The 24292-nt window shown below is 58.6% G+C and overlaps 1 protein-coding gene across 2 annotated transcripts in view; it reads left to right on the top strand.

Annotated features, from left to right (window-relative positions):
- UNC5A (unc-5 netrin receptor A) overlaps positions 1 to 24292 on the top strand; it is a gene marked incomplete at both ends in the record, with an annotated part of 61568 nt that overhangs the window by 36297 nt on the left and 979 nt on the right. Inside the window, 13 exons of one of the 2 annotated variants that reach the window (XM_082835798.1) lie at positions 9994 to 10215; positions 15822 to 15965; positions 16215 to 16318; positions 16480 to 16660; positions 17332 to 17499; positions 18081 to 18245; positions 19292 to 19480; positions 19586 to 19888; positions 22649 to 22736; positions 22962 to 23130; positions 23298 to 23531; positions 23661 to 23810; positions 23895 to 24059. In XM_082835798.1, the coding sequence (XP_082691924.1) occupies positions 9994 to 10215; positions 15822 to 15965; positions 16215 to 16318; positions 16480 to 16660; positions 17332 to 17499; positions 18081 to 18245; positions 19292 to 19480; positions 19586 to 19888; positions 22649 to 22736; positions 22962 to 23130; positions 23298 to 23531; positions 23661 to 23810; positions 23895 to 24059 (2282 nt within the window). The remainder of the gene's footprint in view (positions 1 to 9993; positions 10216 to 15821; positions 15966 to 16214; positions 16319 to 16479; positions 16661 to 17331; positions 17500 to 18080; positions 18246 to 19291; positions 19481 to 19585; positions 19889 to 22648; positions 22737 to 22961; positions 23131 to 23297; positions 23532 to 23660; positions 23811 to 23894; positions 24060 to 24292) is intronic. The other variant, XM_082835799.1, reaches the window with a different exon arrangement.

Here is a 24292-nt window from a genome sequence, read left to right as displayed (position 1 = left end):
GGAGAGGGAAATGGGAGCATGGGGGGCAGCTTGTCTTAAGGGTGCATGTGTGGAACAGTTGCACCATCCTTACTTAGCCTGTGTATTTACCTGGTGAAGGATGGAAATGGGGAGGGATGCCTTGGGAGCTGGCAAGGGGTGGTGGGGAGAGGGAAGTGTCCTCCAGCCTCCTGGCCACTCAGAATTACCCTCGATACAAGGCAACCTGAAAATCTTGCCCAGCCCGGCCGCTGATCACTATGTGACCTTGAGCAAGTTCTTTCCCTCTCTGAGCCCCAGTTTTCTCATTAGGAAGGCAGGCAGACCCTCTCCCTGCCTGCCTGCCTCCCCCGTGTTCCCAGTGCCCTTCTGGCCACCCTCCCACGCCCTCCCACCCTGCAGGGAACTGTGCCAGGGATCCTTTTATGTCTCTTTCAGCTGGAGCTGCCACAGGCCCTGGCAGGGCTCAGGGCTTGCGTGATGATCTCCTGCCGAGCAGTGATGAGGGGGCTGGGCCAGCACCCACCTGCCCGCCTCTTCCAGGTGAAAAGTGGAGGAAGCCTGCCGTGCACACACACACCACCACCAGAAACACCCACAGCACACACACTGCACCAGCAGAAGATTCCAAAGCAGGAAAAAGTCTTCCTTCCCTGGTTCTCTCTGGGCTGTGCGACCACATAATTACCCTGGATTCCATTCTATTTAATTGCAGCTTATTAAATTCTAACCAGCCAATTATCAGCCACAATTACAGCTTAATTCAGGGACACAATAGCTATTTTATCGTTTGTTAATCAAATGCTTATTTAAGCCTCAGCTTTATTAACTATTTCTCTGGTCCAAAGCAAGGCCCTGTGGCCAGAAGGGGACCTGGGAGGGGTTCCCTGGAGGCCTGTCGCCCCCATCAAGCACTCTCTCCCTGGGCATCCTGATAGTTTCTAAGTCCCCTTCACTGGTGGGTTTAGGGGCTCTTAGCAGTGGCAGGAGTGTGGCGCCCAGTGTGGGCTCTGGGCATAGAGTTGGAAGACCGAGTTTGTTCATTCATGAATTCAGCACATGTTTATCAAATACCTACTATGCGCCAGACCTGGGACTATAGCTGAGAACAAGACAAGCTGCTGTCATGACACGTTTCAGGGGAAGGGGACCTAGACAATAACCAGCAAACAAGTACACAAACAAGATAACTTCACATAGCGGTGAGTGCTATGAGGAAAATAGACTGGGAAAGGGAGGCATTGCTGAGTTAGAAGGGCCTACTTCAGGGACTTCCCTGGCGGTCCAGTGGTTAAGACTCCACACTTCCACTGTAGGGGTATGGGTTTGATCCCTGGTCAGGGAAATAAGATCCCGCAAGCCGCTTGGCACGGTCAAAAAAAAAAAAAACACACAAAAGAAGGGCCTACTTCAGACACGGCAGTCAAGGAGGGCCTGTTGGAGGAAAGAAAGTTGAAGCTGAGACCTGAGGGTTTAGAGGGGGCCAGCTGTGGAAGAGCAGGGGACAGCATATTGTAGGCAGAGCAAGTGCAAAAGCCCTGGGGTGGGATGAGCTTGGAGGATTTTAGAAGCAGAGAAGGGTCAGCAGGTAAGCCAAGTGAGCAAGGGGTGGTGTGGTGGGTGGGGCCAGACCTTGGTCCAGGAAAGGCCCATAACTCCTGCCCTAGGCTGGCCTGGGCCAGGAGGCGTGGAGAGCATACCTGCCCTCTGTGTCTGTGTGACCTTAGGCAAGTCGTGAGCTTCATGTTCCTTGTCTGTGAAATGAGGGACGGGTAGAAGTCACCTGAGTGCAGATGCCAGAGGACAAGCCACACGGGTGAGGTGGCAGCGTGCCCAGCCCCAACCGCCTTGTTCTTTGCAGTTCAGCCTGTCTGCATGTCCTCCTCGTGACGCCTGTGTCTGTCCTTGTGACCAAGCCCCTGGAGCCCACTGGGGAAGAGGGTGACTTTCCTCCGATCTTGGGGAGGTGGTTGCCGCTTCTGTGACATTTTCGTGCACATGTTACCATAGAAACCGGAGTGCCGCTCACATCTGTGTGTGAGCACGGGTCAGGGGAGCAGCCCTCCCTTCCAAGGGACACCGTGAGGGGCTGTCACCCCACCTTGCCACCTCCACCTCCTGCGTGCTCCCCGACAGGAGGGCCTGCAGTAGACCCGTCCCTTCCCTCCCAGAAGTCCTGAGACGTTTGGAGCAACAGCCAGGGAGACAAATGACTGAGGGATGGACCATGGGGCCGGGAAGCGAAAGAAGAGAAGCACTGGTGGACGCCTGGAGGCCCTGGGCAGGATGTCGTTCCTGACCCACCTCATCCTGGGGCTGGGTCAGTGCTATTTGCCCCAAATGAGGAAACTGAGGCTCAAGAAACAAGGGACAGCATAGGAGTCTGCAGCAGTCGGTGAGCCTCGGAAGCAGCTGGTGGGCAGAGCAGAGTTTTTTACATGATGGATTTGGAAGAATTCTGGGGCGCACCCCCCAGCTTGCTCTGGCTCCAGGCAGGTCCACACCTCTGAGTTGCCACCTGGAACCTCAGGGTTCTTCGTGTAGCCCCCAGATCTGTCGTCTTGGGGCCTCCTGCCCACCATTCCTCCACCCCGCCGCTGTCTGTGTGTCTCCAACAGCAAATGCAGATTTCAACCCTGCTTATCAGAACCTCCTAGTGAAGCTCCCTCATCATTTTTTTTGTTAGTTTTGGCTCCATTGGGTCTTCGTTGCGGCGGGCGGGCTTTCTCTAGTTGCGGTGAGTGGGGGCTACTCTTTGTTGTGGTGCGCGGGCTTCTCATTGCAGTGGCTTCTCTTGTTGCAGAGCACGGGCTCTAGGCGCACAGGCTTCAGGAGTTGTGGCTCGCAGGCTCTAGAGCGCAGGCCCAGTAGTTGTGCCGCAAGGGCTTAGTTGCTACGTGGCATGTGGGATATTCCCAGACCAGGGCTCGAACCCATGTCCCCTGCATTGGCAGGCGGATTCTTAACCACTACGCCACCAGGGAAGGCCCACATTTTAAAAATAATAACGAAGCCGTCTCAGGCCACAGGGGTGTAGATGGGCAGGAAGGCACAAATCCCCATTCCTCTGTGTGTCTGCACCCCCTCTGTTCCCCACCATTGTGGCCATGGCTCCCAGCCCCCTCTGTCTCCCCTCAACCCTGCACATGAGCCTCTCCACAGTCCCCTTGGTCCACCTCCCCACGGTCCAGCACGGGTGTTTCTAGAATTGATTGATTGCTTGATTGGAAGGTAAACAGAGCTGGCTCCCAGCCAAGCTTGAGTGTGTGTCCCCCTGTTTCAGCCCTCCTTTCTGGGCTCTGGTCCCAGTCAAGGTAATGATATTCAACCTTCATTCAACAAACACTCGCTGGACACTCGCTATGTATCAGTCCCTGGCTAGGCTCTGGGGATGCTCAAGGGTTGGGAGAGACGTCACCATTCAGTCCCTGCCCTCAAGGCACTGACAGTTTGCATGGGGAGACAGATTCATAAATGGTGACCATATGATGTGGGAGGTACTGAGGTGAGTTCGGCCAGGGGCTGTGGGAGCTCAGGGGAGGTGTAGCCAGCTCTGTCTGGGGGTCAGGGAAGGCTTCCTGGGGGAGGGGGTGTTTGAGCAGGCCTTGAAGGACAAGTAGAAGTCACCCAGGCAGAGAGCAGATGGGGGGCGTAGATCAACGCAATGAAAGGATCCTCATTCCAGCTAGCTTTAGGCAAAGAAAGGAATCCAGGGGTAGCTCTGCCTTCCGGCTTCTTGGGATCCCAGGCTTTCAACACAGCAAGGAGTCAACCTCTTTCTTCCCTGGTTGTCTCCATTCTCCAAGCCCCTGCTTCAGACCCGTGGATGGCCTCCCCTTTCACTTGGCCTCCTATGGCCTGCAAAGCCTTCAGGACTGGCCCAGCAGAAAGAGAGGTTCTGTCTTCCCAGCAGCCCAACCCAAATCCCGAAGTCCCATCTATGGGGATGAGGTGACCTTCCTGTCTGGGAACTAGTCAGTGTAGTATACCTACCTCTGGAGCCAGAGATGGGGTCAGCCCACCAGGACCGAATGACTGTATGGACTGAGTAGTGTGAGGGCCAGGCATTCCCTGCAGAAAAGTGGGTACTGTTAGCCAGACGCGGGAGGGAGGCAGGGTCCCAGAGTATGCACAAGCCTTTGCAGAATTGCAAGTAGTCTAGATGCCATCCTACATACTTGAAGGGAGGCTCTAGAGGCAAGGCCAGGTAACAGGTCAGGCCCTGGGCCAGTAGAGCCTCGAATGCCAGGTGAAGGGCGTGGTGCGCCATCCTGTGGACTCTCCTCTCCCCGCCTGGGCCTGTGGAGCAGGACACCCAGGCCCCAAGCGGACCGACCAAATGCACATCTCCAGGCCAGGGAGCCAGGGAGACTGGGAGCATAGGTGCCCAGGGGTGAGGGGGTGCAATGCTGGGTGGACAGCCAGGAAGAGAAAGACAGAGGCTGCCAGGCCCCCAGCCCCCTCTCTCTCCTCCACCCCACTTCAACTCCAGAACATTTCTCAGGGAAGTAGCGAAAGCAGGGGCTTGCTGCCCCTCCCCTTTGCCATTGACACAGACCGGGGCTGTTGGAGGGATAAAAAGGAGCCCCTGTCAAGCCCCTGTCAAGCTATGGACAGGGGCTTGGCACAGCTGTTCTTGAGAAGCAGTGCTCACTACTCCCAGCTGAGTGAGGCCAGATGACACCCTGCCCCCAGCGCTCCTACCCTGCTCTGTGAGACTGAGTCCTCACTCAGAAAACACGAGTTCATTAATAGCTTGATTAATCACACCTCATATTTTCATGGTGCTTTGAAAAATAAAACATTTGAAAGCACTTTCACACCCACCCTGGGCCTCAGAGTTACACGAGTAGGCCTTATCATCCCAGGCTGCAGGTGAGAAAAGGGGGGCTCAACCTCAGAGCAGCAGCATGTTGGGGGATGGCGGAGGGCAGGCTGGAGCACAGAGCCTCTCCCTGCCCACAACTCTGCCTGTGGGCCTCTCTGAGCTCTCTCTGGGTCTCCCTGCAGGACAAGAGTGAAGGGGGCAACCCTTAGGCAAATCTTCTGAAGTTCAAGGGAAAAAAGGGGGTGGTCATTCAGTCACTCAACAAACACTCCATCAGTATCCAGGTCAGACCTGGGCTTCTGCTCCGAGCGAGTTCACAGTCTAGTGGAGGAGGCAGCATGCCCAGTCCTGAATATGGCATGTACCCTGGAGGAAGGCTTAGGGGACAGCATGGGCACAGGGGCAAAGTGACAAAGAGTATGGATCCAAGAAGGCCTCCTGGAGGAGGTGGCTTGTTGGCTGAGACTGGATGTCTGGGTGGGAGTTCCCAGATAGACCTCATGGGACAGGCCTACCATGGTCCACTCCACAGAATGCCTCCCCATCCGATTCTCCACTGCCGCCCCTCCCTCCACCCATTCCTCACGCAGGGAGATCTCAGCATTCCTCTGCACACAGCCCCCCAGATGCTCCTCACCCCTTTCCAATAAAACTCCAAAATCAGGCCACTGCTCCCTCTCTGACTCACCTCCTGCTCGTCTCCCCTGCACTCCCTCTGCCCTGGCCACCCTCCTCGCTGTCCTCACAACAAACCTGGCTGCTTCCTGTCTGACAGCCTCTGCTGTTCCCTCCTCCTAAAATGCTTTTCCTCCTGGCCTTGGCCCTCAGGGGTCTACTTAGACATCACCTCAACAGAGGAACCTGCCCCAAGCCCTCTTCCCCTCTAGAGCCCTTGCACCCACACCCTTTACGAAATAGCACCCCTTTTTACCTGCTTCAGAACACTTGGCAACTTCTGAATCCTCTATTTTCTTTTGCTTCTCCGTTTTGAATGAAAGTGTTTGAGAGCAGAGGATGTGTCTGTCTTGCTCACTGCAAAATCCCAGAACAGTTCCTGGCACTCAATAAGTATTCACTGAATGAATGCAAGAATGAGTGAATGAATACATTTCAGGTCATAAGAGCACCATGAGAGGGGAAGGAGAAGGTAGCATTTGTCCCAGGCTCAGCTCTGGCCAAGGCCCATTACCCAGGGGTCTCTTATCCCCCTCTAGCTCCCAGCCTCCCTACACAGACACACACACACACACACACACACACACACACACACACACACACACACACACACACACACCCTCTCTCTCTCTCTCTCTCTCTCACACACACACACACACACTCTTACACACGACGTGGTCTTCCTTGCTATCCCTAAGAAGACACTGTAGGTGGGGACTGCTAGGATTGGGGCTCCCACCCTTCATGGGCAGCCAAAGCAGGGGTGCCGGCTGGGGCTGATTGGGCAGCCAGTGCCCTCCTGAGACAGGCGGGGGCCAGCTGGCCAGCCCCAAGGCTCACTGGGAATGGGGTTCCCACTTCAAGCCCTGAGCGTCCATACAGCCCCATTGGCAGTTCTCAGTGACCAAGTTCTCAGGGATCTGCTAGCAAATGAAAGAAGTCTTCTAACTGAATTCCAAGAGGGCAGCTGGGCAAGTAAGAGAGACTTGGCGAGGCTGTGGCGGACGGAGCTTCTGGCGAGCTGGAGGGTGGAGTTCGGGATACAGCAGGGCCTGTGTGGCCAGCGGGCCCTGCCCCTGCTTGCTCCCCCACAGCCCCAGTGCATCTGCTTTGCAAAACCTTCCTCCCATGCTCATCACCTCACAGCCAGAAGGGAGCAGAAGTAGGCACCCAAATCCAAGTCCCCATTCGCCAACACCAGCTCTAGGCAGCCTCGAGCTGGGCAGGCCTCAGCCACATGCTTGCTTCACCTGTGATAAGAGCTATAGAACCAGAGAGGACAGGTCCTAGATGCAGAGGGGGCAAAATGGCACGTGTGGTTTCCTGAGAGAGTGAGGTGGGGGAGTCCTCTTTCAGAAGAAGTGACGATAGAACTGGGTCCTGAGGAGAAGGTAGGAAAGTGCCGGCAGGGAGAAAGGGGGCATTAGGGAGTGGTGGTGACTGCAGTGAACTAGAGTCCGTGCCCTTTTGAAAACATCATATATCATTTGACACTGAGCATGCACTGCTTGCTGTTATCTTTGATAGACAAGTACAGGGTTTCATGTCAAAGGGAAAGATAGCTCATGCTAGTGGCCTGCGACGTGGAGAGGGAGAGACCCAAGGCTCTCACTGTGCTTTAGTCCAAGTGAGAGACCTAACTGGGACGGTGAGGGGGGTGGGCAGATTGCAGGTGCCGACCACAAGGGTGGAGGTCATGTGGTGGGAGAAGGGGCCAGAGGGAGGGGAAGCCAGCTCTGGCCACCCAGGAAGCTTCCAGCAGCCCCAAGAGGGGCTGAATTTACCCCCACCCATGGCCTTAGAGTGTCCTTGCCAGCGGTCATAACTGCAGCCTGGAGGGGGCCCCTGGGTCCACCCAATAAATGCCCCCCCAGGGGGATGGAGAGGGGAGACCATGCCAGCGTGGCGTGGCGGAGGCCCAGGAGAAGTGAGCTATGTCCCTTATTGGTCACAGTACATTTATTTTTCATTAGCAGTTAAATGCAGACATGAGGGATTGTGCTGGGTTCAGCGGGCGGCTGACACGAGCAGTGCTTGGCGCGGTGATCGATAGGGAAGTCGGGGGGGTCCATGTGCCCTCTCCCTGCCCATACCCCCAGCTGGGACCCCTGCCTACCCAGCTCCCAGCCAGTAATCAGACACAGGCCATCACCCTGAGCGTCTGTGAGGCGAGGCGTGGGCAGGCCTGGAGGCTGACACTGAGGTCTCGCATGCCCTTCTGGAGCCTGTGATGCCTGCCCCCAGCCCCCTGTGGGCCCTGCTCAGGGGTCAAGCTTAGCCCTCCCCTGTGCAGCCCTGGGGTCTGCAAAGATGCCGTGGCTTCCCCAGGAAGTGTCTAGAGAGGCTCCTGGACCTACCAGGCCCACACTTGGGAGCCCACCCTTCTCCAGACCTTGGGAGGTCTGAGCCCAGCTCAGCCTTGCCCCGGCTGAGCCCGCTGCCTGGGTCAGGGCGGCTGAGTGACAAGTGAATGTCATAAAAAAGGGTCAGGATGTGGGCCCCCCAGAGTCCAGGGCTGGAGCTGCGGGGCTGGGTAAGTGACTTCTCCCTCAGGCCTCAGATTCCACATCTGTAAGATGACTAGATGGCTCCTCCCCTCTGCCTGCATCCCCACCTTCCTCAGCCTAAAACAGAGACCCAAGGACTGGCAGAGCCCCATGGAAGTGGTTCAGGATGGGGCAGGGCGGGAAAAGGGGAGCTTGTCTTCCCAACTGCAAGTGTGGTTCCCTGGCAGCTTAGCCTTCATTACGGAGCAGCAGAAAGTACAGGGGGTAGGGGGGAGAGAGGCTGGGGAGAGGCCAGGGCGGGAGGAGGAGGGGTGGATGAGCCCACTGCTGCAGACACTGAGGGCAAGACACCTGCTGGCTCTGTGCCTCAGTTTCCTCATCAGTCCCCACCCCTGAAGAGATTGCTAGGAGAGTTACTGAAGGAGCATTGTCAGTGCAAAAGCACTGGGTACGGATAGCAGCCAACAGTTTCCGAGCACTGTGCCTTTTTTCACTTCATCCTCATGAGAGCCCTAAGAATTGGGTACCATCCCCCATTTTGCAGGCAAGGAAACAAGCAGGGGTTAACTGAAGTCACACCAGGTTTCTCAGCCTCTGCAGACATTCCCAACTCACCCACCCGGTGCCTACAGGACCAGGCACAGATCCCCTCCCCCAAATCACAGTCTTGGGGTGGAGAGGGCAGACTCCCACATTGGAAGGAGAGGGTCCCTGTGCAAGCAAGAGAGAAGGGGCAGCGTGGGTGCCCCCTGGGCCCGAGGAGCCAGGCCTCCCTGTTAGAAGCCCTCCATGGGTTTTGGGCTGCCCGTAAGGAGGTAGTGGAGCCAGGAGGCCGACTGCGTGAGGCACCTCCAGACTCCCCCACGGGGCAGACAGGACCTCCATAGATGTCATAGACAACAAAATGGGTAACCTGCCTAAGGTCACCACTAGCAGGGAGCAGATGGGTCTCTGAAGCCCAAGCTTTTCCCTCTTTATGTCCAGAGCCCCCTGTTGGCTGTGAGTGTGTGTTGGGGGAAATCACTGCAGCCCTGAGAGAGGCCAGGCTGTCAGGGGCCTGTTTGGTGGGTGTGGAGGCTGAGGGTGCCCCGACTCTCCATCCTCCCACCCCCCCCCCACCCTGCCCCTCCCCACCCTCTCAAGGATCCTGCCGGTGGAGCAGACGGTCAGACTGCTCTGGGGGGTTACCTCCACCAAAGCCTCAGAGCCAATTACCTGTGTAATTAGCAACAAATGACTTGTGGGATGGCTGTGGTTTGCAGTTAAAATTAGGAGGAAACCCATATTCTGGTCTCCTTGAAGGGTGGGACATGGGCCGGGCCCCTGAAGCTCCCAGACACACCCTCCTGGCTCCCACCCTCCCCGGGACCCACCCAGCAGCCCAGGCTCACCCCAAGTCGCCCCTCCTGGGGGCCTCTCCTGTAGCACTGCCACCAACACCCCTCACATCTGCACTCGTCACAGCCTCCTCCCCTCCTTCATTCACTTGGTATTTTCTCAGCACCTACTACATGCAGGGGCCAGGAATGGGGAGCAACCCGGAAGCAGCCCCCGAGGCAGCCAGGGCACCAGAGGAAGGGACTCCTGCCCTCCCTAGCCCCAGGCTGTCCAGGGCCCTCTCCCTCCCTCCCTCTCTCCCCCCAACCCCCCCCCCACTCCCCACCCCTCTGCTCCACCACCCCCCGCCCAGGGCAGTGGGCTGCCTCACCAGATCCCTAAACTTCTACTAGCGTGCTAATGAGCCCTGACCACTGCTGTGTGCTGGCACTTCCGTATTTGTCTCCACAGGGGGCTGCTTCTTCCCCTATTTTATGGAAGGGGACACTGAAGTTTAAGGGAGGCATTCAGCAGCCCAGCCTGCTGGGCTGGAAGTGGCAGAGCCTGGCCCCACTTGCTGCCTCCTCTTGGCTCGGTCCCAGCCCCTGAACAGGCAGGTAGCCCCGGGAGGGCCCCGCAAGTCCAGCAGAGGCCCCAGCTCACCTGCCCCCTTTGCTTCTGCTGCAGGGGCCCAGCAGAGTGCCACAGTGGCCAACCCGGTGCCCGTCTCTAACCCAGACCTGCTTCCCCACTTCCTGGTGGAGCCTGAGGATGTGTACATCGTCAAGAACAAGCCGGTACTGCTGGTGTGCAAGGCCATGCCCGCCACGCAAATCTTCTTCAAGTGCAACGGGGAGTGGGTGCGCCAGGTGGACCACGTGATCGAGCACAGCATGGATGGGAGCAGCGGTGAGACCAGGCTGGGGTGCCAGGCGGGGTCACTCGAAGGGGGAGCGAGTCTCAGACTCAGAGGCAATGGAGGCCCAGAGAGGGGCCTGCCATTGCCCCTGCTGCATGCCTGTGAGCCGAGGCCAGGGTGAAACTAACCACTCTGTGTGCACCACCCCAGGTCCCCAGGAGAGGCAGGACTCCCACACCTGGGACCCACTGTGTACACACCAAGGCCTTCCCTGGGAGGCCCACCCTCACAAGACTTCATCACTTGGTGGGGGAGTGAGTAAAAGGGAAGCCCCCCAAAATGCCCCAGGGAGCTCTGTGGGTTGGGGGGGGCGGGACCCTGCCACTGCATCTGAGCCCAGGCAGACCCAGAGGCAGCCTGGCAAGTGGTGCCAGCAGAGAAAGGTTTGAAAAGAGTGGATCCCAGATGATGGAAGAGATCACGGACCTCACATTCCATGATTGTTTTCTTTGTGCATCTGTTGGTTCATTCGTTGGTCTGTTCGTTGGCACGTTCCCTGAGCACCCACCCTTGAGCCGGAGACACAGCCCCACGGAGATGGGGGCAGCACAGTGACCTCTCATTGAGTTCTGGGATCTGTGGCTGCCCAGGGAGGCTCCTCGGGGAAGGTGATATGTAAACCTGGTCAGGGCGAGAAGAGGAGAAGGGCGTCCCAGGCACCCCCAGAAAGGGACACAGCACAAGCAAAACCCTGGAGGCAGATGGGCCGGCGTGCGGGTCGAGGCTTAGCAGGGAGGGTGTGGAGTGTGTGCAGCGGGCAGTGGTGCCATCCAGGAGCCTCACCCGTCCGGCTCTGGAGTGAGGTCACAGTCCTATGGGATTTCAAGCTACTGAGTGACATGACCAGAGCTATGGGTGACACTCGGAGCCAGTGTGGGGGGCTGACAGGAGAGGCAGACCCAAGAAGTGCCCCTTCTGTGGGACACCTCATTCCCCACCTCCAGCCCTGGCCTTAGGCAGTAGGCAATGGGGATGGGGGCAGAGAGCCATTGTTTGGGTTCCCATGCTCCCCGAGAGCAGGCCTGGCAGAGCTAACAGCCTCTCCTCCTCGCTAACTGGACCCCAGTTAAGCTCATTTCTTACCCCTTTACCTTGATGCTTTGTGGAGCCCACACACATGATGAGCCCTCAGGTTAAGTCCTGAGCCCCTTGCCACTGAGGCTCAGCCAGCCTGAGACATACAGCCCACAGACCCTGTGCCCAGTATGGCCACTTGAGTGAGGCCTGAGTCACAGGGGCAAGCAGGTGGCACCCAGAACAGCTCACACTGATGCCAAGGGCAGGCAGGGGACCACAGGCCCAGAGGGGTGGCCCATGCTCCTGGTGGGAGGGACTGGGCAGCTCAGGAAGGATTCCCGGAGTGGGGGTGGGGTGGGGTGATAACATCCAACCTCGGTCTTAAAACCAGCTGGAATGACTGTTTATCAGGCCAAAGGACAAATGCAGGGAATGGGAGGCTGGCCAGAGGCCCAGGTTTGGAGTGGCAGAAGTGGGGGTCGAGGGGGTGGTCGGCAAGACGAGGAAGCTGCAGCCACACTTGCACTGTGGGAAGCTGGTGCCAGGCAGAGGGAGACTGGAGGAGGGGGCCCTGCCCTGGTGAACTCGGAAGCTCTAACAAGAACTGAGATGTGAGCAGACGAGCCCTGAGTTTCATCAGCATGTGATTTAGTCCTCAGAGCCAACCTGTCCTATTACAGATGGCTCTGACTCATCCAGGGCTCCAACCAGGCATTCTGGTCCACAGAAGTCACGCCCCATCCTCCCCTGCCAGGGTCACCAGGTGCTGGTCTTCTTCCCCCCAAGTGTCAGCCCCCTAGTGAGTGATTCTTGCCCAGGTCCTTGAGCCCTGCATTGTCCTGGCCTTACACACACCTGCTGTTGGCAGCGTCCTCCTTGCAGTCCTCAGGTCTTAACTGAGCACCTGCCCTGTGCCAGGCCTCGGTGAGGTGCTAAGAATTTAGCCCACAAGGCTCTTGGTGCAGGTGATCCAGCTCTGCCTCCTATTCTCAGGAGGGGAATGCATGGGGTTGGTGCCCTCTGCGGCAAGCCCCCCTTCCCTCCCTGGGCCTCAGTTTCCTCCTCTGTAAAATGGGGATGAGGATGGCCCCCCTTGGTGGGGGAAGCTGTGAGATCTCTCACACCCAGGTGGAGCCCAGCCCCAGGTCTTTCCTCTCTCCCTACCCCATGCCTAGGGCCCAGGACCACTTTGCAGCATTATGAGTCCTCCTGCTGCTGAGGTAGGTCCCCCCAGGAAAGGACAGGTGAGGAAGAGCAAGCCACAGCCAGAGACCTGTCTCCCCACAGCCTTGAGAGCCTGTCCTGGAACCTCTTGGAAGGTGCCAGGCCAGCCCCAAACTGCTCACACCTCCCCTTCCTGGCTTCCCACATATACCCCTCCTTGTCTCCTGCCATCACGAGGTCTGGAATCCATGGCTTGGCTGAGACCCAGGCTCTTGCCTACATAGCAGTCACAGGCCAGGCCAGCCCTCAGCCCACATTCCCCAACAGGCTCTCCTGGCCTTGCTCCCTTCAAAGCCAGGCAGAGAGCAGAGCTCACAGGGACACGTCCCCATAGCCACCAGGGCCCCCTCCTGCTCTGAGCATCCAACCTCAGGCCTCCCATGGCCTGCAAATCTGAATTTTCATTGATCTTATTGACTTCTCAACCCAAAGCCATTGAGCGCTTTGAGGCAAAGAGATAGGCTTCTCACTTACCCACAAACAGATGCCCAGGCCATGGGCGGCACCACCATGCTACACACAGACCCAAGACCCTGAGCCAGGAATGCTCTGTGGTCAGGCAGGTATGATGGGGTCAGAGGTCAGCCCAAATCTGAAGCCCCACCTATTTCTGCATGGGGGTGGGAATGGCAGGGTGGACACCCCAGGAGAGAGCACCTGATCTCCCCCTTGCTCGCCCCCATTCCCCATCCAGAAGGCCAGGGGGAGGGGACCAAAGCCTGAAATCTCTTGAACCCAAACCCACTGATAGTGTAAAAGCTGGAAATTTGCAAAACCAAGCATTGGAGTCTGGTCTGGGAGTGTAATTTATCATGTATTAAACAAACTGACTGGTTATTAGAAGCAGTTTGGTAAGAAGGTACCCTAAGCCCTCACTTGCCCTCAGAGCCCCCTACCCCCACCCCTCCACCTCCCAGAAACCCTCAGCATGCCCACACCAGGGCCTCCCCACACGCCCACGGCACTCACACGCCAGCACACACCCGACACGCTCCTAGGCCTGGGCCAGCAGGGACCCCTACATCCTCCCATCCCTCCCCAAGGCTAGCATCTGCTCACATTTACCAGGCAGGTGCGGACACAGCCGTGCCCAGAAACTGCTCCCAGGAGCCAGGCTGCTCATTGACCTGCAGCAGGGAGGGCACAGCCCCTCATTTCAAGGACCAGAGGGCAGGCTCTGGGTCTCCCCACCTCCCAGAGCCTGTGGGGCTCAAGGGCACTGCCTGGATCTAGACCTCATGGACAAACCTGGCCCTTATTCGTGGCAGCAAGAAGGAGATGAGATGGCAGGACAGAAGTGTGGAGGAGACAGGGAAAAAGAAATAGGAGCACTTAAATTTTTTTTTTAAGATTTTTTTCTAATATTTATTTATTTACTTGGCTGTTGCAGCCAAATAGTTGCAGCACGCAGGATCTTCGTAGAGGCTCTCGGGATCTTTCGTTGCAGCGCACAGGCTCAGTAGTTGCGGCGCACAGGCTTAGTTGCCCTGAGACATGTGGGATCTTAGTTCCCCAACCAGGGATGGAACCCGCATCCCCTGCATTGGAAGGCAGATTCTTAACCACTAGACCACCAAGGAGGTCCCAGGAGCACTTAAATTTAGTGCTGTTCTCCCTGAGCTGAGCTGCCTGGGTGGTGCACGAGCTCCCCCCACCACCATGGGGGATGGAGCAGTCCATCCATAGACCTGTCCACCCAAGAGAGGAAAAGTATCCAGTTCAGAATGTTCTGGAGGTCTCCCACCACTAACCCCAAAGGCTGAGAGGGAGGACCCTGTCTCTACCCCCAAGTATGTGCACAGCTCCTTCTCAGATGCTCCAAGGATCTGTGTGCTTGACAGCTGGCTGGTGCCCAGGGCCCCTCTCCTATGCACAGACCCTGTAAGGGACCCTTTCTCGCTTCTCAGCCCTCATCCCACACCACTAGAATGCACACATCCAGTGCCTTAGAGGATGGGGTAGGCAGTGCCCAGAATGGAGGGATCTAGCCCAGTGATTGTGACCTCAGCCAGAGGTGATACACACACCCCAAATCCTGCGAGAACTCACGGGGAGGGCAGGGGTGAGGGATAGGAAAATCTGGGAGCCCAGTGTGGGAGCCGGAGAGACTCATGAGGAGGGGTCTGGGCAGGGGTCAGGGAAAGACACGTTAGAGAAATTAAGACAGAAAACAGCCTCCTGGCTTGCCTGCTCAGCCTGGCCGCGGCTCCTCCTGCAATGCAGCCCTAATTGAATTTCTCTGTTAACAGTGGAAACACCAGCCTCTCTCCCTCTTTCTGATAAGCCAATGACCCAAGGGAAATTGGGGTCAGGAGGAGGAAAAATTGGAAACAGTCTTTTCTTACTCCTGGGGACACTGTTTTGTCTGAGGGCCAGGGGCCTGGAGGAGGACTGGTATTCCCCCTCCTGGGTCCTCAGAAATCTGGACCCTCCCCAGATGCCCCACACCTGGTTCCGGGTGTGGCAGACATGGGGGGACTGTGTCCATCCTTGAGAGGTGTTTCCTCCAGCCCAGTCCATTCAGGGTAGAGAGGGTCCCAGCCACCCATCACAGGCCAGCTTCCCCTCTGTGAGCTGCCCCCTCCCCCTCGCCAGCATTTCTCCCTGTGGGATGGGAACCCCAGCACCCTCCTCCGGTGAACCCCTCGCACGCCTTGGATTCTGAGCACTCTGAACATACTCTGGATTCAGACAGCAGACCGCCCTGGATGCCTATGGCAAGTCACTGCCTCTCTGAGCCTCTGTTTCCTCATCCATGGAGTGGGAGCAATACCTCCAAGAGAGCAGATTGAAAAAGATAAGCCAGCACATGGGAAACCCTTGCTAAGCCCCAGGGGTCTATTATCATACAGCATAATCACTGTAATTATCTTGTTAATAGCTGTTATTATATTATCACTCATCAGGATGTACCTACTAACCCCAGGAGGTGAGCCAGATCGCTCCTTACCCTTTTTTTTAACCCACAAAGGTCCCAGGGCTAGCCTATCTGCCCCACCTCCTCTGCCAGCCCCTGTTGCCCAAGGCTCCTCTGTGCCCTTGTCTCTGAAACAACAGGAAGCTCCTGTAGTGATATTTTTGTAAGTGACTCCAGGGAGACAGGCCTTGGGTAACAAAGTATAATGAATGGAAGTGCTAAGCACCCACTCTTGACCTTCAGGTGATATAAAGGGACTCCCACTGAGCCCCCGCAGTGTTCCCTCCAGGCAGAGCATTGCCCCCCCCACAGTCCGTCCGCTCTCCCGCTGAGCAGAGGGAGGACTATGGTGGTGCAGGGGCCCGGCAAGGGACTGGACAGAGAGGCCTGGGGGCTAGGCATGGCCCCGGCCCTTGCTACCCACCGCTCCACCCTCAGGACTGCCTGCCATGGAGGTCCGCATCAATGTCTCGAGGCAGCAGGTGGAGAAGGTGTTTGGGCTGGAGGAGTACTGGTGCCAGTGCGTGGCATGGAGCTCCTCGGGCACCACCAAGAGTCAGAAGGCCTACATCCGCATTGCCTGTGAGTCCAGGGCGGAGGTGGCCCTAGGGTGTCACTGGGGGAGGAGGTCTCATCAGAAATCCTCAGATCCTGCCTTGATGGGTGGAGGGAGTGCCTATGGACGCTGCCCAGCCACCCCCATGTCCCCCTGGGCACTTGACACTTCCTTCTGGCATGTGCCGTGGCCCCTGCAGGACCAGGGGACAGGGTCAGCCAGGCTGACCTGTCGTGAGGCACTCAGCCTGGAGAACACTCTTGTTCTTCCCCCAGATTTGCGCAAGAACTTTGAGCAGGAGCCGCTGGCCAAGGAGGTGTCCCTGGAGCAGGGCATCGTGCTGCCCTGCCGCCCGCCAGAGGGCATCCCTCCAGCTGAGGTGAGCAGGGCTCCAGTGCCACTCCACAGGTGGGCAGTGCTCCCAGGTCTCGAGTCCCGCCTGCCCACCCCTCCAGGCTGATCCCCCACCCCAGGGGCCACTCTTGCTCCGGGCAGGGCCAGCATAGTCAGGTAGTACAGTGGCATGGCTCCCTCCCCCAGGTGGAGTGGCTCCGGAACGAGGACCTGGTGGACCCATCCCTGGACCCCAATGTGTACATCACGCGGGAGCATAGCCTGGTGGTGCGACAGGCCCGCCTGGCCGACACGGCCAACTACACCTGCGTGGCCAAGAACATCGTAGCTCGTCGCCGCAGCGCCTCCGCTGCTGTCATCGTCTACGGTGGGCCCGGGTGCTGGTGGGGCAGAAGGGCTCCGGGCATAGGAGAGGCACTGGGGCTGCCTTCAGGGCAACCACATGTGGCTGGCTCCCTGCAGAGCCAGGACCAGGCAAGCCAAACCGTGGCCTGACTGGGAAGGACAGGGAGAGGGCTTACTGTGGCTGTCAGGGAGCCAAGGGCCTATCTGGGTGGAGATGGGGGGCAGGTTGATGGTCATCTGTAGCTGGACCATCTCTTGGCTTACTTGTGGGCAGGAGGTCATTGTGCAGAAGGAGATGAGCGGACAGGATGGGAGTCTAGGAAAGTGACAGACCACAGCCTGTACTCCTGTGTCCCCAGGGTAGGAAGTAGAGCGACCTGGGCACCCCCAGGAGCAGAAAGAGGGAGGGGTGTGGGAGTAACCCCCGTGAAAGGCTGGGGTTTGGGTTGGAGGAACGTGGGAGTTGTAGCTAGGGCTGGTGCCCACGGGGAGAAGGGGCTGTGGAGTGGGTGCTGCCAGGCCCTGGGGGCAATGGGCAGAAGCATGGTCTCCCCTCCAGGGCCTCTCTCTCAACACAGCTGTAGCCTGCCCGTTTCCAGCTCACAGCCCCTCTGTCCTCCTGCCCTGGCCCCTGGGCCAGTGTGTCTGAGGAAGCCCCCGCTCCCTGACCCCAGTCCTTCTCTGTCCGGCCAGTGAACGGTGGGTGGTCGACGTGGACCGAGTGGTCCGTCTGCAGCGCCAGCTGTGGGCGCGGCTGGCAGAAAAGGAGCCGGAGCTGCACCAACCCGGCGCCTCTCAACGGGGGTGCCTTCTGTGAGGGGCAGAATGTCCAGAAAACAGCCTGCGCCACCCTGTGCCCAGGTACCAGCGGCTGCCGCCTCCCGCATCGCTCTTCACCACGCCATCTCCGTGCCCTGGCTCCATCGTGCCCACCAGCCTGCTCCCCATGGCTCCATCCCACCCGCCCGCACGCAGGGCCAGGCTCACAGTCTGAGGCCAGGATGGGTTTCAGTGTGATCGGAGGCAGGGCTCAGTCTGTGTCCAGGCCCAGCCTCAGCAGAGGGGCTGAGTCACAGGATCTAAGGTGCAGTCAGGACAGGTACAGTCAGTGTGGGGCAGGCCCCAGCCTGGTGCTGCAGAACCACCTGTGCCTGGGATCAGAGGGTCATTGTGTGACCAAGTGCCCTCACTGCCCCAGGGCCAGGATGGCCCCCGGTGTGGGTAGAACCAAGCAGGCCCAGCGTCATCGTGCCTTTTGTCATTAGCATGCATCATCCAGGCCCGCTGGACACCAGAGGGCTTGCAGCCTGGCAGGCTTGGCCCTAGCCCTGACATTGCACCAGGTCCGGACTCCCAGCGGGGCCACACTGGCAGATGGCCTAGACTGGCTCCCTGGGCTGACCACGCCATCTCTTCTCTGTCCATGTCTGTCTCGCATCTAGTGGATGGCAGCTGGAGCCCGTGGAGCAAGTGGTCGGCCTGTGGGCTCGACTGCACCCACTGGCGGAGCCGTGAGTGCTCTGACCCAGCACCCCGCAACGGAGGTGAGGAGTGCCGAGGCACTGACCTGGACACCCGCAATTGTACCAGTGACCTCTGCGTGCACAGTGAGTCCTCTCCACCCGGGAGTCCTCTTGAGTTTGCCAGGATTGGCCCGGCCCTGCCCCCGGGAGGTGGTGGCTAAGGGATCAGTCCCCTGCCACAGGCTGCACCCCCTATTCAAAGCTCAGGACCTTGGGGAACCCCATCCCTAACACACCCAACATGTGCCCACATATACCCCAATACCTCCCATACCTGCCCTGAGACATGCATACATTTGGAGATTTTACTGTGCACACCTGGCCTCTGGGATCATCTCCCAACCCCCTTCTTGTCTTCTCCTGCAGTTTTACCTCCGCCCCTCCCCCAAGTGCACACACAAGTCCTGTGGGGACACCAGACTTGTGAGGCCTGTTAATTACAAGGCCATAACTAACAATTAAAGATCTCTGTTGGATTTTGTCTCTAGAACACACCCTCCCCCATTCTTTCAATTAAAAACCTGATTATCTGTGTCAATTCCTTTCTGATGGACATTTCTTCCATTATGCAAAGCCCTTCTAAAATCAGTATAGTTTCCTCCAGACAGTCAATCACTCTCTCCTCAGCCCTGCCCCAGGCCTGTGGGAGGCAGACAAGGAGAAGAGCCCTAGCACCCCTGCTCCTGGCCCAGGGACTGGCCAGGAACCAGAATGGCAGACACCCCCCCCCACCTCCCCAGAAAGCAGATCCCCTGCTTTGGGGATCCTAGGAGCTCACCCTCAGTCTCAGCTGCCCTGGGCCCCAGAAGAGCAGGTTCAGCCTAGCAGCCTGCTTCCAGGCCACCCAGGAAAGTGGCTCTTCCCCTCCTCCATTCTCCATCAGCAGCAACTTCAACATGAATTGAGCTCATGAGGGTTGCAATTTGCTCAGAGACACAGCAAGGTGGTGGCAGATGCAGGACTGGAATGCATGTGTGCCGATTCCATGCTCCCTGCTGCCAGCGTCTGCTGCTCCACTGGTGCTGATGCCCAAGAAGTGGAGGCCTCATCCTCCTGGGGTGTAGACCGCTGACCTCTCCTTCCCGGCCTCCTGCACCCTACCCCTCCCAAGCCTGCACTCTCTCCCACAGCTGCTTCCGGCCCAGAGGACGTGGCGCTCTACGTGGGCCTCGTAGCCGTGGCCGTGTGCCTCCTCCTGCTGCTGCTCGTCCTTATTCTTGTGTACTGCCGCAAGAAGGAGGGACTGGACTCGGATGTGGCCGACTCATCCATTCTCACCTCAGGCTTCCAGCCCGTCAGCATCAAGCCCAGCAAAGCAGGTGGGGTGCCCCTGTCCCCAGCACTCGTGCCAGACCCCCATGCCAAGGGCCGCCCAGACAGGGCTGCCCCCTGTGCCACTCTCTAAGTCTGTCTGATCCTTGCAGACAATCCCCATCTGCTCACCATCCAGCCAGACCTCAGCACCACTACGACCACCTACCAGGGCAGTCTGTGTCCCCGGCAAGATGGGCCCAGCCCCAAGTTCCAGCTCACCAACGGGCACCTGCTCAGCCCGCTGGGTGGCGGCCGCCACACGCTGCACCACAGCTCACCCACTTCTGAGGCTGAGGACTTCGTCTCCCGCCTCTCCACCCAGAATTACTTCCGCTCCCTGCCCCGCGGCTCCAGCAACATGGCCTATGGGACCTTCAACTTCCTTGGGGGCCGGCTGATGATCCCTAATACAGGTGGGAAGGACCCTAGAGTGCCCCAGGGAGCTCTAAGAGACAAGACTAGCATGTGTCCCTCCTGGAGGAGGACGGGACCGGGACGGCCTTGATGTTCCTCCTATGCCTCTCAGCCTCACCCTGAGGGCTGAGCCAGCCCAGCAAGGAAAAAGGATAGAGTTTTGGAGAGGATCCAGTCTTGGCTGGCAGTGGGGCTGGCACTGAGGCTGAGGCCAGAGCTATCTCCCTCTGTTGCCCAAGGACACAGGACTACTGTCCATTCATTTACACAGCCAACCAGCCTGTGTGTGCCGGGCCCTAGGCCCCAGGGATCTGGGGAACTAGTGGAGAGACAGCAGAGGAAAAATGCCTGGACAGGGGCTCCTCCACCTACCACCTCACTGAAACCCCTGGGACAGGGTCTCAAAGACGCCTTCATAGAGAATCCACAGACCCTTTTGATGGTCATCTTTCGGGAAAGCGCCACAGCCTCTGGTGTGTCTCCCCTCTCCCACCCTGAAATTCTCTATTTCCTCGGTTTAGGTGACCCCACATGGCCCTGACTTCCTTGTTCCTCTGCAGCTGCTCCTGGTGCCTGCTCCCTAAATGTAGGTGTTCCTCAGAGCACGCCCCCCACCCCCAACCCTGGCGCCCTCTTCCCAAGTGATCTCACCCACTCCATGGCTTTAATCGCCATGTCTGTGCAGATCACTCCCATTCCTCCATCCCCAGCCACAGTTCTCCTGGGTGACAGAATCGTACACCCAGCTGCCTCCTGGACAGCTCCATCTGGATGTCTCACAGCACCTCAGATTCCTCATGCCTAAAACAGCACCGTCTCCCACCCTCCCCCAGAACCTCCTCCTTCCCAGTTTTCTCTTCCTCAGGCATGGCACAGCCGAGTTGCTCAAGACAGAAACTAGGGGTCACCTTGGCCTCCTGCCCTTCTTCACTTTCCCCCTTCACCTTCACACCAGCTTCATTCACACACTGATCCCATCATTCTTTCTCCTCAAATGCTCCTGCATCCTCCTGCTTGTCTTTCCTGCTGCCTCTCCTGGGCTAGGCCACCACACCTACCTCTCGTCTGAGTCACAGCTCCAAGCATTTACTCACTAGAGCCACAGTTGATCATGTCCCTTTCTGGGGCTTCCACTTTTCCCTTCAAAGCCCACATGACAAAACCACAAGGACTCATCCCCTGTGGCCAGCTGCAGTGGCCTCTCCTCCCATGCACATTGCTCCTGCACTTGGCAGCCACGGTGGGCTCTCATGAACCCAAATACACTGGGCTGCCCTTTGTACATGCCGTCTCTCTGCCCCCATCCACTAGCTTAACTGCTACTTCTCCTTCTGGTCTGGTAGCTGTCCCTTTATGCCTCATGTCCCCCTCACATGGCTGCTAAGATGATGAGGTGAGATGGTCCATGTCAAGCTCTTAGAAAAAGGCAGGCGCACAGTGGGCGCTCAGTGACCATGCACCCTTCACTCCCCTGGTGGGGCGAGTGGCCAGGTGGGCTGTGCTCCACCCTGCTCTCCCCCAACACCCAGCATCCTTTGCTGCCGTCCACTTATCTGTCTCCCCGCGGACTGAATGCTTCATGAGAGCAGGGCTCATGGTTTTTCCCACCTTCCTGAGTACTCAGCATTAGCATTCACTGAATGAGTATTTGAGTGAGGGTACCCCCGCCACAGAGAGCATTCACACGTGGATCACCGAGACTATCACCAACCCTGGCAGCCGGTACCAGGAGGCAGCACAGGATAGAGAAAGGAGCAGTAGCTGCAAATACACCACCACTGGCTTCCCTCTCTCTCCTGGGCTTCAGTTGCTGGGAAGTTGTGATATTCCAGCCACCCCACCTCAGAGCTGCCCACTCTGGAGAGCACGCATATGCTTTTGGACTTGGTGGGATAGCCATAGAATTTCTTCCCCTCTCCCTGTCATGAGCCTCTGAGGCCCCTCCTGATATAGGGGCTCTCTGTCCTAAAAGGGCAGGAAGGTGGGGCAGGACCACTCCTTGCCATCCCCAGAGTGACTCCCCAGCCCCTGGCCTCACCGTGGCCTGCCCCCTGCCTCTCCTCTGGAACCACCTCTCCCCAGCAGATGCTTTCTGATGCTGCCCCTGCAAGACGCTGAGACAAAGGCGAATCAGCCAGACAGGACGTGTGTGCAATGGCACCCAGACTAGGGAAGGTTACCAAAGTAGGCAAGATTGTTAAAGGCCCCAGCCCCACCTGCAGGGGGCCACTGCCCAACAGGGAGCAAAGTCACCAGAGGTGGGGTGCCCACCCAGAGGTGGCCAAGCCGAGGGAGAGAGGAGGAACGTGAGCAGGCCAGGAGGGGGGAGTACTCAGAGGCACACTTAGGGTGGTGGCGCCAGAACAGCCAAGTACGCAGCACAGGCTAGGCCCACAGGCCAAGGGCCTTAAATATCCAGCCAAGGAGCTGGACTCGACCCTGGAGGCAGGGAAGCTTTTAAGTGGATGATGGGGCAGGTAGGTACAGTGTACCTGGGGGTTCCAGAGTTTTCTGTGCCCAAGCTAACTAGGCAAGCATTTCCCACCTGAGTTCCCTCAGCCACTCGGGGTCTCCCTGACTCAGCTTCATGCCTGTGGGGGTGGTTGGCCAGCCTGGCAGTCCCAGTGGCACTTCTGTTCCCAGGCCAGGCTGGCGCCAGTCAGTCCTCAGAGGGAGGCTCAGGGAGGGACTGGCGGAGTAAGGTGTTTGGTGTCTTTGCAGCCCTGGTAAGCCCCGGCTGTCCCCCCGCTCTGTCACAGGCATCAGCCTCCTCATCCCCCCAGACGCCATACCCCGAGGAAAGATCTACGAGATCTACCTCACACTGCACAAGCCGGAGGATGTGAGGTGTGGGCATGGGCCCTGCTGCTGGGACTGGGTGGGTCCTGTCCTTTCCTGCTGTCACCGTGACGCCCCTGCCCACCCCACTATTGGGCCTGGTCTGGCCTGGCCCGAGGGAGGGCAGGGGAAGAGGGGCTCCTAAGCTCCACCCAGCTCCACAGCCCCTAACCCCAGGGTCCCAGGGTGGCCCACTGATGCCTTTCCCTTCCCACCCATATTTCCCCACTTGAGGTTGCCCCTAGCCGGCTGTCAGACCCTGCTGAGTCCCATCGTTAGCTGTGGGCCCCCCGGAGTCCTGCTCACCCGGCCAGTCATCCTCGCCATGGACCACTGTGGGGAGCCCAGCCCCGAGAGCTGGAGCCTGCACCTCAAAAAGCAATCCTGCGAAGGCAGCTGGGAGGTGAGCCCCAAGCCTCCTCCCCCCCCCACACCCCCCCCAAGCTCAGGGTGGTGTCTGGCTTCCTGCCTGGCCCTTGAGCCACGCCCCCCCCCCCCCCACAACCAGTCTCCGGCCACTCCTCAGAGCTGTGGTTGGCTGCGAGCTGACCCACCAGGCCCTGCCTGCAGGATGTGCTGCACCTCGGCGAGGAGGCGCCCTCCCACCTCTACTACTGCCAGCTGGAGGCCGGCGCCTGCTATGTCTTCACGGAGCAGTTGGGCCGATTCGCACTGGTGGGAGAGGCTCTCAGCGTGGCCGCGGCCAAGCGCCTCAAGCTGCTTCTGTTTGCCCCCGTGGCCTGCACCTCCCTCGAGTACAACATCCGAGTCTACTGCCTGCATGACACCCACGATGCACTCAAGGTACCTTCCAGCCCCACCCTGCCACAGGGAGGCCGGCTCTGACGGCTGACCACCCCTGGCCCTAGGGAGGGGCCCGTAGAGAGGGGCGCTCCCAGCCCCCAGGCCTGGCTGACACCTGGGGCACTGCAGGAGGTGGTGCAGCTGGAGAAGCAGCTGGGAGGACAGCTGATCCAGGAGCCTCGCATCCTGCACTTCAAGGACAGTTACCACAACCTGCGCCTGTCCATCCATGACGTGCCCAGCTCCCTGTGGAAGAGCAAGCTCCTCGTCAGCTACCAGGTGCGGGCGCTCAAGGTGCTTGGAGCTGGGCACACCTGAGCTGGGCACACCTGATGCCACCTCTCTGTCACCCCCCACCCCCAGGAGATCCCCTTTTATCACATCTGGAATGGTACACAGCAGTACCTGCACTGTACCTTCACCTTGGAGCGCGTCAGCCCCAGCACCAGCGACCTGGCCTGCAAGGTGTGGGTATGGCAGGTGGAGGGCGATGGGCAGAGCTTCAACATCAACTTCAACATCACCAAGGTGGGCAGCACTGCCATAATGTGCTCCCCCACTGGGCCTACCCTGCCACCAAGCCCACCTCCTAGAAACCGCTTGGTAGCTCCCTCCAAGTCTCCCAGGGAGGGAGGTGCAGATGCACATGTAGACAGATGCAGACAGATGCTGTTGGACTTGGGGAGGAGGAGATGGGAGCAGCAGGGAGAGGAGGGGGAGATGGAGCTGGCCTGGGGACCTCGGAGGACTTCCCTGAGGAG

This window comes from Leucopleurus acutus (assembly GCF_964270905.1).
Source record: "Leucopleurus acutus genome assembly, chromosome: 3".
Taxonomy (NCBI): domain Eukaryota; kingdom Metazoa; phylum Chordata; class Mammalia; order Artiodactyla; family Delphinidae; genus Leucopleurus; species Leucopleurus acutus.
The sequence above is the reverse complement of the archived record's forward strand: the minus strand, read 5'-3'. Positions and strand labels throughout refer to the sequence as shown.